General features: G+C 47.3%; 1 protein-coding gene across 2 annotated transcripts in view; it reads right to left on the reverse strand.

Annotated features, from left to right (window-relative positions):
- Positions 1-3,074: 3,074 nt before the first annotated feature.
- WBP1L (WW domain binding protein 1 like) overlaps positions 3,075-12,673 on the reverse strand; it is a 76,087-nt gene continuing 66,488 nt past the window's right edge. For both annotated transcript variants that reach the window (XM_067536961.1, XM_067536962.1), the window contains exons 3-4: positions 6,604-6,765; positions 3,075-5,321 (exon numbers count right to left, since the gene is read on the reverse strand). In XM_067536961.1, coding sequence (XP_067393062.1) covers positions 4,570-5,321; positions 6,604-6,765 — 914 coding nt within the window. In that variant the 3' untranslated portion in view covers positions 3,075-4,569. The remainder of the gene's footprint in view (positions 5,322-6,603; positions 6,766-12,673) is intronic.

Genomic DNA, 12,673 nt, shown 5'->3' on the forward strand with positions numbered 1-12,673 from the left:
ACCCAGCCAGTGAATGGGACGGGCAGAGGCGGCTCCAGCGGCAGGAGTCCCAGCAGCCACGGACAAGCTTTGAGGATGCTCCCAGTCAGATCTGGCCCTTCGATGCTCTGTGGCCACAAGGGGACATGCAGGCATGTCTGGAGGGGGCAAGAACAAGACATTCCCCCCTTTGGGCTTATCCCCTTCTCTCCAGGGAATGAGAGAGTCGGAGGAAGCCAAGGCAGACAGCGAGCCCCTGGCTGAGGGTGTGGGGAGAAGCCTGGCTCCCAGGGGCAGAAGTACCAGCTCTCCGTGGACGTCAGCAGCTTCTCCCCAGCTGAGCTGATAGAGACTGAAAGGCAGGGAACGGAAGGTCATCGGGAAGCGTAAGAACGAACCTGGGTTGGGAGCTGCTGGAGGCTGCTCCACGAAAACACTCAGCACAACAGTTCTCCTGCTGGCAGACGTGATTCCCCAAGCCATGCTCTACTCCCTGCCCCAAGATGAGCAGCTCCACAGCAAGGTGCTACATCTGCAGGCGGCAGGGCCGGAAGAGCGCGCTATTCCTGTCAGCCTCGGCCAACGGCCAGCCGCCCGCTTCTCACCCGAGCACTCAGGTGCCCGTGCAGACGCTGCCCGTACATGGGCTGCAGCTGCCAGGGGGTGTGGACAGCAGAAAGCCAGGAACAGAAGCTGATCTGGGCCAAGGTGACCATCCCCGTCCAAATAAATGGGGTTGGGATAATAGAATTGGTCTGCTATGGGTGTGGCCAAGTTCTTTTCCAGGACTACTCGGTAGAGGCCAGAGCCCGCGTGGAGAGACAAATGATTTACATTCATGGGGATGCAAACCACCACCCACATACACAGGTCCAACTGCCCCACAGGAAACGTGCAGGGTCCCCTGTGGTAGGGCTGGCCTCCGCCCTTGCTTAACCAGTTATTCTGGTTCAGGACTGGGAGCACTTCGGGGAGATATGGAAGAGATTTGGAGAACCCTCTGGTACAATGACCCAGGCTGCCTCTGCAGATGGGGGCCAGGAACCCAGCAGGCTGGTAGAGGGTAGGTGAAGAGACAGGGCCTGCAGAGGGGAGGTCCAGACAACAGAAGGCCCCCTCAGACTCTCTAGCAGGTGAGGAGCCAATAGTGCCCCCCCTTACAGGAATCAAACATTTTAATGTGTGGTGCCGACTTTGCAGGAGGACAAGGGGGAGATGAGATGCTGAGCTGAGCCTGCGACCCATTGGCGGTGGTGAATGGAGAGGTGACAGACAAAGCCCCGCTCCCCCGTCTCCCTGAACAAAACCAGTCGATTCCGATGGTTCAGAATCGGAGCCGAGTGGATTTCCTGTTCAGAGAAGGACAGCCAGACGGGGGAAGTGTAGACACAGCTCACAGTACTGCAGTCACATCAGGAGGTCTTAGGATTGGCTCATGCCATATTATTCGCAGGGCACTTACACCAGGAGAAAACCCTGGCCAGAGTCAGTTGCTCCTAAAAGGAGTTTCAGAAGCTCCTCTAAGTCCCTTTCCTTTTTGTGGACCCATCACCCACCCCCCTTTTGACGACACAGAGATGGACGTGGTTGGGCCCCTGGAGAACAGCGCCATATGGCACCAGTATATTCTGCTGATGCAGCATTATTCCACCAGGTACCTGGCCGCACTTCCAGTGTGCTCTAGGAATGCTAAGACCATTGTGACCAAGCTGATAAAAGTCTTTGCCAGGGCAGAGGTGCTCTGGGAGATCTTAACTGAGCAGGGGACCAACTGAATGGCACAGCCGATGAGGGAGTCACATAGCCTCAAAGATTAAAACCATCTAGACCTTCTTCTGCCACCCACCCCAATGGACAGTCTTGTGGAGTGCTTATACCAGTCGATGAAAAAATGCTCAAGAAATTCTTGGCCCAAGACCCTCGGCACGAAGATCAACCGCTCCCACCTCTACGGTTTGCCGTACAGAAGGTTCCGTGGGATTTTTGCTTTTTGAACTCTGATATGGGGGAGAACCCCCCCCCGTATATTAGATCTAGGATGGGAAACGTGGGGAAAGCAGGCACCTGCTGGACAGAGAATGTAATACACATTCCAACTCTGTGACCCTGGTCAGAGGATCTTTCTACCACAAGGGTAAAGGTGGTTTGAAAAGGACAAAAAAATTGGTTTCTGCCTTTTTTGCTTCTTTATGATCTACGAAGACAACCTGAAAGGGTTTTTCAAGCACAAGGGAAGTCTTTTCACTGCTTGCTTCTTACCTTAGAAGTGTGTCAGGACTATCAGCTCACTTTCATTTTTTGCTGGAGATGATCTTGAATATTGAAAAAGGTGGGAGCTTCCTCATCCTTGAACTGAAAAGGCGGGAGTGTGGCAGACAAACAAGGGGAGCTTTTCTCCTAAATGTTTGCGAGGCCACCTTCAACACTTGGGATTTAGGGAGGAAATATCCAGGAAGGGGAAGGCGGGGGGTTTAGGATTAATATTATTAAAATCCTGCTTAATGAAAATTGTTACATGCTTTTTAAGCTTCCTTGAAACATGTGAGGAAGAGAGTTGAACAATCTGCAGATGACATTCTAGTTCTCTCCTCAAAGGGAAGAAATGATCAACAAGCACAACAGCTGGTGACAATTCCCCTTGGTGGAAGGGCGGGGACCGGAAATCCCAGTCTTGCTGCAAATTATCTGTTCCTTATTTGTGAGAGTCATTGTAAGTCTGGGCAAACTATACAAAGAGCTAGTCAGAACAATTAATGTGCCATGGAGTATTATTTAACCACACGTGCACACCGTATCATGGAACGGGCTTTCATGAATCTCAATGAAAGATTGTTCCTAATGCAGAAATGGCAGTGCTAAGTTCTAGTGAACATCTGCTTCATGTCTGTTGGGGGAGGAGAGAGAAATGGCTTCCCTTTAAAAAGAGTTGCCCATTACAGATGAACAAGCATAGACTAAAATGCGCTATCTTCAGTACAGAGGTAAGACATGGAGACCTTGAACAATCCACATTTGTTATCAGAAGAACGTTGTCAAGTAAAATTTAAACACAGATTTTTGTTCTTAGTTCACAAAATGAGACACACACACACGAGTTATCAGAAAAGGCATTATATTTTTGTTTCCACGTTATTTAAAACTGATTTTGGTTTCAATCAATCAAATCTGAATGCCTTCGTTCAGGTTTCAATTCCTCCCCCACAATAGTAATGATGGAGACGACCATAAGTGAAGGAAAGCTAGAGGGAAACCAAGCACACTTCATATATAGACTGAGTCCTGCCCTTTTCCACAGGAATGCTCCAGGGAATGTTAGTTTCAGCTGTTTGTTTTTTCCTTCGGGTTATATCAACAAAAACTCTACTGTTTATTAAAGCAAAGCTACAGTAAATTTTCTTGCAGTCTTACAGCAGGTTTAATATTACCAGTAGGACATGCAGGCATGTATTGCAGTCACACACACATGCTCACAGACAGTAGCCAGTTGCCACCTTGGAAAAAAAAATCCCCAGACATTCATTTCTTTTAAGTGGTCAGCGTTAGAATCGCACCAAACTTTTGGATCCAAAAAAGAAAAAAAAAAAATACTGCACAGGTCTCCGCTGTAAGGAATCCTTTCCCAACGGACGGAGTTCTCACCTCCATTTGTTCAACATGCATCACTGAAACTGGAAGGCACACTGGCCAAAGACAGCCCTGTTTTTTGTTTTGTCACCTTAACTAGAGTGTGTTGCCCTAAAGGTACAAAAATAAAATGAAAAATAAAAAAAACCCATGGCTTTTGCAGCACACAAGTTGAATGTCATGTAGAGAGACCACAGTACTTGGAAAGGCAGCCCAGCTGCCTAGATTCTAAGTCACGGCTGTGCTCTGAGAGGCATTGGTTGAAGGAATATATTTACCTTAAAAATAAAAAAGCATGTAAAGGCAAAATCTGCAACCCTTTTTGTAACTTGCATGCTATAGACTAACATTCCGTCTGGAAGAAACTGGTCCTTCAGTGACCAGCTTCAAGTGGAGAATCTCCTACCTGTTGCTGAAGCACCAGAGATTCCAGCACTGCTCTGATTTAGTGATTTATCAGTTTGGGGAAAGTTTAAAATAAAATAGTAAGGGATTAGCTCTAATCTCTCAAGAGCACAAATCAAACCATAACTCTTGGGCTGCTGACTGCCAGTGCTATCAGAAGCTGTGTGCTTCTAGGAAGACACCTGGAGGGTGGAGCTGTACTGTGTTTTCTTATCCTCACAGGGTTAGATTTGCTGAGCTTTATTAAATGCAAGATACAGCAGGTTTTGGAAAACTAAAACCAACCAAACAATAATAATCCATCACCAAAATCATCATTAGAAAATCCCATTTTCATAAAGGTCTCATTCTGAAACAAGTCCCAACAGTGTGTAGGAGAAGGGATGTGATTTTAAAAATCAGGAGCAGATGCCTACCCTCCCAAGCAGTGCTTTTGGGGATATTCCCAAAATTACATCTGGGGGAGAGGGAGGGAAAAAAAGGTTGCGCCACCTTTTTTTTTTTTAAAAAAAAAAATTGTTTTTAATCCTTTTATCGATTCTCCCTTACGACTCCGCCACTTTAGCTGGGAGAGTGATTGGTATGAGAGTTTGGAGAGTCCTGCTCATTTATCGTGTTCAAGAGGACACACACCGGTTGCCGAGGCAGATGGTGGTGGCTATGGTCACGGTGCTGCTCTTCGGAGGCATTAAAAAGCCCTTCTTCCTCATCCCCGTGGGGGCGGCCACTGCAGCTGTCACAGAAGTCCAGGGGCCCATCCAAAGCATCATCGATGAATCCATCAAGTTCCTTGAGGTCATCGTCATGGTGGCCCCGGTTGCAGACGCAGACTTCAATGCCCGAGTCGCCAGTGAAACGGCGGTGCCTGCCAGGTGTCTTGTCCTTGGCCTCGGGAATAGCATTGTTCTGGTCTAAGCTTTCACAGCTGTAATCTTTAAGCAGTTCCTCCTTGCACTCGGAATTCTTATCAGGGAAGAACACAGGATCGGCCATCTCCTCCAACTCCGCTCCAGTGCTGGAGTTACCTGGCTCGACACCCTGCATTTTGGTGACTGCTTGTTCAACCAGTGTCATGGAGGGTTCTGGGTCCCGGACACTGAGGGAACCATTGCTGGCAGTGCAGCTGTTATTGCCACCTGCTGCTGCTGGAGAACTTGTCTGTGCTGGCTGCAGGTTTCTTGGAGTATCCGGGATTGTGCTATTGCTGCCCGCTGGGGGACACTGCTGATGTAAGGCACTATATGGTGGGGGAGGGGTTGGAGGTCGGTTCACCACTTCCTCATAGGGAGGCAGTAAATAATTTGGCAAGAATCCTAAAATGGGGAGGTAGGAGAAGTTATTTCATGTGCAATTTCATGAAATGTGTTACTTAAAATAGGTCAATATCTTTCACATAATTTATGATACTTTGCCCATCTATAGCAGCTGCCAAACCAAGCAACAATGAGTTAGCATCATCCTCTGTGTGAGGAAGGAACTATTATCAGTCACATTTTAGAGAGGGGGAAACTGAAGCACAGAGAGAAGTGACTAGATCAAGGTCAGAGGGAGTCTGTACAGAGCTGGGAATAAAATCCAGATTTCTTGACTCCCAGGCCCATGCTTTCGCTACAAGACCACCCTGGACATAGCACTAGAAATTATACCAGAGAATAATCCCGTATTGGTTGGAGGAGACGGACTACATGACTTCACAGATTGCTTGGCTGGGGTTCTATCATCACTGGTGTTTATATTTCCCAAAGTCAAAGATTTCATCTCCTGAAGCCTTTTGCATATATAAGAGGAGGCAGCTATTACAAGAACTTTAAAGACATTTGTCCATATTTTGTTTTAATGTTGGATTCAGTATTTCTGGTGGGGTCGGACTGAATGGACCCACAAATCGATGAGAGGTTTTCTTAAGGAGGCAAAGAGGCTGACGTGGACTGAGTTAAGCAACTGATCAAAACACTCTTTGAAAAGTATAACTTCAAACGAAATGTCCTTATATCAGAATGCATGAGAGCAATTAAAGTAATGCCAAGCAACTGCATTCTCTCCTCTTTCCGCCAGTATAGGTCTCACAGATGCAGTAACAACGAATCTGTCAATACACGGGAAACCTAACATACTTTAGTAGGCAGAGTATAGCCTTGGGAACCAGGAGGATCCCAGCTGAGTCACCATTCCCACCCGGCCCCTGGGGGACCAACCTCTGTCAAGCCACTTCTTTTACCTCAGTCAAACAAGGTGCAAAAATAGGTTACACAGCAGGAGTATCAAAGAAACATGGCTCCAAGCTCCCCTGAATATGGTCTTTTTAAACCTCTCCGTGGCTCCAGGAAAAAAGTACAGATAATCCAGGAGCAGAACAATGACAGCTAGGAAGCTCCAGTTCTGCTTCCAGAGTCAGTAGGGCCAAATATTCCAGACAGCTAGAATTTTCCTCCTCCTCCTCTCCACAAACCACAAGTTAGGCAGCAGCAGCCCCCAACCTCTCCCTCTGACCCAGCTGCTTCTCCCCACCCAACATGGCGAATTCTTTGGTCTTTACTCTTTCAAAAGCCAGCCTGCTCCCTGTTATAGCTAGGAAGATCTGTATGGTGTACATACGGAAATAAAATGGTAGGGCTGAGTAGTTATGGGCTTCCCGGTAAGCAATCAGGTTAATCTCGTGTTGCCGCTGCTGTGCCTGCAGGCGGTGTTTGGCACGCCGATGATGGCAAACGCAACAGCAGCTTAGTATGATAATGATAGTCCACACCAGCCAGAACCCTGTGAACAAATAGGGAGGAAAGAACCAGTTATTCATAGTGCAATTCATTTCCTGGGGAGGGGGAATGTGAGATACACACAGGATTCAGTGGAGAAGATTCGGGGATTATATTTAAAGCAGTGAGAGGTGCAAACCTAATGCTGCAATTTCTGAAGACGTTCTATATGCTACAGTAGGGTTAAAAAATATACAGGTTACAACCAGGCTCAAAACGATATATTGACCCTAAAAGAAAACCGGGCAATTTTATATGTGCTTCAGCACTCAAAAGAGCAGAGTTCTGGGAGAGAACTCCAGCATGCTGGGGACACAGCTCCACGTTGTCCAGGCACCCTGCTTCCTATCAAACATCTCGCCCATCAGAAATGTTTCTTCTAGCCAAAAGATACGGTTCCACATAGAGCTGATGATAGCAGAACAGATCACTCTAGAGCGGAAGGACACTTCACCTTCAAAGGACAGATCTCAGCCAAGCACCGGTATATGAAGGACTCAGATTACAAAGCAAGTCTAACATTTAAGGATAGAGAACAAGTCTGATATTGATATGACTGGAGACTAACATTTCTCGTTAGTAAATCACTGAATATGTAAATCTGGAACAACATTTTTTTTAAATTTAAGATTAAGGCTGTAAGAAAATCCTGCAATTTTGTTGTGGAAACAGCAACGTTTAATACTAACTGCAACTTCACCATAACTTTTTTGCAATGCCACTCAAACTCACCCTCTGTCATGACAGGGGAAGTGCGGCGGCAGGCCAAATTTGAACGAGTGGTGTTGTGACCTGCCGCACGTGGGGGCCCTGGATGAGCAGCAGCTTCTGTAGCTGCACTGAGGGAGGGGATCGGGGAGGCAGCGAGAAGAGCCGGGTGGGGCGGGACTAGGGCTTGTGTGCCTCCTGCATGGCACTGGGCTCGAATAAGGGAGCCACAGCAGTGTCCGCCCCCTGGGATCTCTGGGGGGAGGAGAGGGCAACGGTAGGGTGCAGAGTTTCAGACCTCCCCACCCTGCCCTGGGTATTAAAGGAATGGGGGTGAATTGAGTTGTTCACAAAAAGCAGATCTTTTCCCATGACAGAAGTAAGCATGAAGCAGGCAACAGAACACTAGCATAGCATGTCATAACTTTATTTTGTATCCTTTAATTGCACAGGCTGAAAAATTAGCTATTGAATTCAGAAAAGATTGGCATGTACCCGATGACAACCAAATGTCTCCAAAGACCTAACTGGAAATAAAACCCTGTGGGATAGATCTCTCCAGATGTTCGGCCTGGTCTACACTGGCAATAGAGGTGACATAATGCCGCTTAGGTCGACCCCTTAAAGTATGCGTCTCCATTGGCATGTAAGTTCCGTCAATCTAAAGCGCGGTAAAAGTCGACCTAATAAAACCACCTCTGCAGGTGGCGTAGCGCTGAATTTGAATTCCACGGGTCGGATTTGCCACAGTGTAGGCAGAGCGCAACATAAATCAACGCCATTGGCCTCTGGGAGGTATCCCATAATGCCCCGTTGTGACCGCTCTGGACATTCATGCTCTGCTGTAACGTGGCCACGTAAACAGGAAATAGTTCCTCCCCTCAAGCCCCGTTAAGATCAAAGAGCTGAGGCGGGCTTATCAGGAAACTAGGGAAGTTAAAAGCCGTGCTGGCTCCTCGCCCGAAACATGCTGCTTTTACGAGGAGCTGCATGCAATTCTCGGCAGTGACCCCACCACTGTGCCACCACACAGTATCAATATCTCTGAAGAATCCCAGTCCAGGACGAATAAGGAGGACTCTGTGGACGAGGAGGATGAGGACTAAGAGAGCAGGGTGCAGGAGCCCGGGATATCCATTCTCTGAGACCCAGGACCTGTTCATTACCCCGAGCAGTCCAGCCACACATAAGACAGCGGGACTGATCGAGATGCAGGGGAAGGCACATCTGGTGAGTGTGTGTGGCAAATCTCCTTTTTTTCTTTTTTTTTTTTTTTTTTTGCAGTTATGTTTCCGGTCCAGCTTCTTAAAAGGAGTATGTGTTTTTGAGGGGAGGATCTTACTGTGTGGTGGCAAACTTCAGTAGAGGGTTACTCCCGGAACAGACTATTTATGTGCAGAGGTATGCTCCAAGAATCCTCCGTGGATATCTCAAGGAAACTTTCATGTAGGTAATCTGTTAACCTTTGCAGATGGTTTCTGGGGACAGCAGCCTTATTTCTTCCACCATGGTAGGATACTTTTCCCCGCCACTCTGCTATTAAATGAGCAGGCATTATCGCGGAACACAGCACAGCAGCAGAAGGGCCAAGCCTGTACCCCGATGATTGCAGCAAATCTTCACTTTCCGTCTGCGTTACCCTCAGGAGACTGATATCACACATGGTCACACAGGGAAGGTGGCGCAAGTTTAAAGTACCCGACCAATACAGTCACTCCATTTTATTCCTCTGGCATGGACGGGGTCCCTGGCATTATGGGTCGGGACACTGGTTGCTCTATGTTTTCTGCCGCTACAATTAACCCATAGTGGCCTCTAATCCGTTCTGCCCACCTCCTCCCAAACCGGTCTTTGGCACGTTACAAGGGAGCTGGTGATCCCTCTCCTTGCTCAAGTGTGGATTGTGGATTTTAGTGCTAATGAAGCTTCTCTATAACAGGTGCAAGGGCCCCTTGCTTACCATGTCTGTAACACCAGTTCGACCCTTCTGAGATGTAGGGAATGGAATGCGGGTCTGGCTTAGCCTTGAGAACATGAAGGGGAGTACTTTTTACATTGTAACATTTCCTTTACTACTTTGGGTCAGCTAACAATGGCAACTTTGTATCTTAAGAGTAGACACTTCCGCCTTCCGAGCCCCTTGCCGAACTCCAGCTGAAAAGATTTTCCCAGATTAGGAAGCGGGGGGAAAAAAATGCGGGATGACATGTTCAGTGAACTAATGAATGCCTCCGCGGCTGCTGACACAGAGCTCAGAGCCTGGAGGATGTCCGTGTCTGAAAAACTAGACATGGACATGGAACACAGAAGATCAGTGCAGGAGCATGATACGTAACAGGAGATGTTGCATATTATGAGGGATCAGTCCGACATGCTGAGGTGTCTGGTAGAGCTCCAGGAAGAGCAGCGGTAGGGCAGACTACCTCTACAGCCCCTCCAAAATGCTCCACTGCCTACTGCTTTATCAGCCCCCACCTTAAACAGTTTAGGAGGAGACTGAGCAGGGTGCAATACGTGCTGCACGCCACACCAGTGGAGGTGAGCAGAAGGACGTGACGGCCCCTTTAAGAACTGCACGCAACCACAGTTGCTTTCACAGTGACACTTTACAATGTAAAGTTATCCTCCTTTCCCTCCATTAAAATGGGTCACAAATAAAACTTTGTAGCATTAAAAAACATCTGTCTTTATTCATTCATAGCTTGGACAGGGAGAGAAGGGGAGGGGGCTCGCTGGAGCAAGGGTGGGGGATGGGAAATAAAGGCACAGCACAGACATACATTACTGCAGTTCATTGCAAAACCGGTTTTTCAAATCTTCCTGAAGCCAAAACACTCCACGGTTGGCTCTGAGCGTAGCACTGGAATCTGGCTGCTCAAAATTTGCAGCTAGCCTATCAGCCTTCACGGCCCAACCCTGGGGGAAACTTTCCCCCCTTCGTTTCACATAAATTATGGAGCACACAGCACGCAGAGATAACTGATGGGATGTTCTTTTCACTGATGTCAAGCCTAGTAAGCCGACATCTCCATCTGGCTTTTAAACGGCCAAATGCACATTCCACCACCATTCTGCACTTGCTGAGCCTGTTATCGAAACGCTCCTTCTCGCTGTCCAGGTGCCTGGCTTCTTTAGCCAAGGGAGCAATCCCCCAGGATCACTATTGGCATTTCCACATCGCCAATGTTTATTTTTTGGTCAGGGAAAAAAGTGCCCGCCTGCATCTTATTGAACAGACCAGAGTTCCTAAAGGTGCGTGCGTCATGCAACTTTCCAGACCACCCCACATTGATGTCGGTGAAACATCCCCTGTGATCCACAAGGGCCTGCAATACCACTGAGAAGTATCCCTTCCGGTTTATGTACTCTGTGGCAAGGTGGTCAGGTGCTAGGATAGGGATATGCATGCCATCTACTGCCCCCCACAGATTGGGAACCCCATTGCAGCAAACCCGTCCAGTATGTCCTGCACATTTCCCAAAGTCACTACCCTTCTTAGCAATAGCCTATTGATGGCCCTGCACACTTGCATCACAGCAGCTCCAGTGGTGGATTTACCGACTCCGAATTGATTCCCAACTGACAGGTAGCAGTCTGGGGTTGCCAGCTTCCACAGAGCGATGGCCACTCGCTTCTCCATTATCAGAGCGGGTCTCAAGTGAATATTCACATGCTTCAGGGCTGGGGACAGCTCCCTGCAAAGTTCAAACAAAGTGGCCCTTCGCATATGAAAGTTCTGCAGCCACTGCTCATCATCCCACACCTTCATAACGATGTGATCCCACCAATCTGTGCTTATTTCTCGGGACCAGAACTGGCACTCCAGGGACTGAAGATGATGCGCGACAGCCTGCAGCAAACGGGAATTGTTCCACTCCATGGCTTGTAGCAGGGCGGCTGCAGTAACATTGCTATTTTCCATGCTGCGGTTCCTCTCTCGCCTTTGAAAATACTGCAGGATAAGTCGTGAGGTATTTGTGATGCTCACAATGATAGTGCAGAGCTGAGCAGGCTCCATGTCTTTCCGGCAACAATATGCGCGCGACATAGAAAAACAGCACGAAAAAGCAGTGTGTTTGAGACAAGAAAGGAGGAGGAGAGAGCACACTGCATCATGGGAGGACGACAAGCTTCCAAAAAGCCTCTGCAGCTACTTGCACTGTGGGATAGTTACCCATGGTGCACTGCTCTGAATGTCGACCTAAGCATGGCAAGTGGGGATGCAAGAGCCTGGCGCAAGGAGCGTGGTGTGATCACGCTCCTGCGACTTTAAATCGACTTTTACCCGCCTAATTTTAAAAGTAAATAGACTTCAGTCTGAGTGTAGACATACCCTTAGGAATGGGGGGGCGTGGGGTAGGGAGGAGCGCACCCATCCCATGTTGGAGGGTAAAGGACCCTGCAGCCAACTCCGTCCTGAAGGCCCCGCAATCCTATTTGAACCAACTGCAGCAAAACTTCAAGTGTGGCTGCAACTTCTGAACCAAGAAACCACCATTATTTTTTTTTTTTTTACAGCCTTAATCAGAACACTAAAGAACTCCATACAATCCCAAAAAACAGTGAGAGGTGAAGTTTGTTTTTATGTATTTTGCTTTTGTTTGCTTTCCTGTGCATGTGTGTAACAGTGAAGTAACAGTATTTTGGTGAGAAATTATTGTACTTATATATAATTTTCTCAAACATAAACCAAATTTCCTTTTGGAGTCCAGCACCTTTGATAATCCAAAGCGAAACTTAAAACAAAACAAGTGTTTTCCACTCTTTGTGGTCACTGCTTTCATTTCTCTCATTTGGACAAAGTAAAGTCAACTGTTCAAACTTTCTGTTTTTTGTCCATTAGTACAATGGCACAATGCTTTTTCACAAGGGAATTTTAAGAACACTTTTTACCCAACTCCATCCAAAAAGTAAAATCAAACCAAACCCAAACATTCCACAACAGGAAAATATTTCTAGAAATATTTGTTTTACATAGCTGCAATATTCATATTCAGGTTAGGATTACGGTTCCCTTAGCCACATTTAGGGGTGTTTGGTTCAGATTGATCTCTGAGGGTTTTTTTTTAAACTTAACTTTTGGCCTAAGTTACCCAGCAGTGTCCCTGTACAAATATATAGGTGCTGAGAGCATCTGGATAGTTAAGGTTGCAACAAGATTTTCCTTTTAATGGGGACCTTTGCAATCTTCTGTTATACTCTCT

This window comes from Emydura macquarii, unplaced genomic scaffold, assembly GCF_026122565.2.
Source record: "Emydura macquarii macquarii isolate MOO-44397 ecotype Brisbane River unplaced genomic scaffold, CSIRO-AGI_Emac_v2 contig_3692, whole genome shotgun sequence".
Taxonomy (NCBI): domain Eukaryota; kingdom Metazoa; phylum Chordata; order Testudines; family Chelidae; genus Emydura; species Emydura macquarii.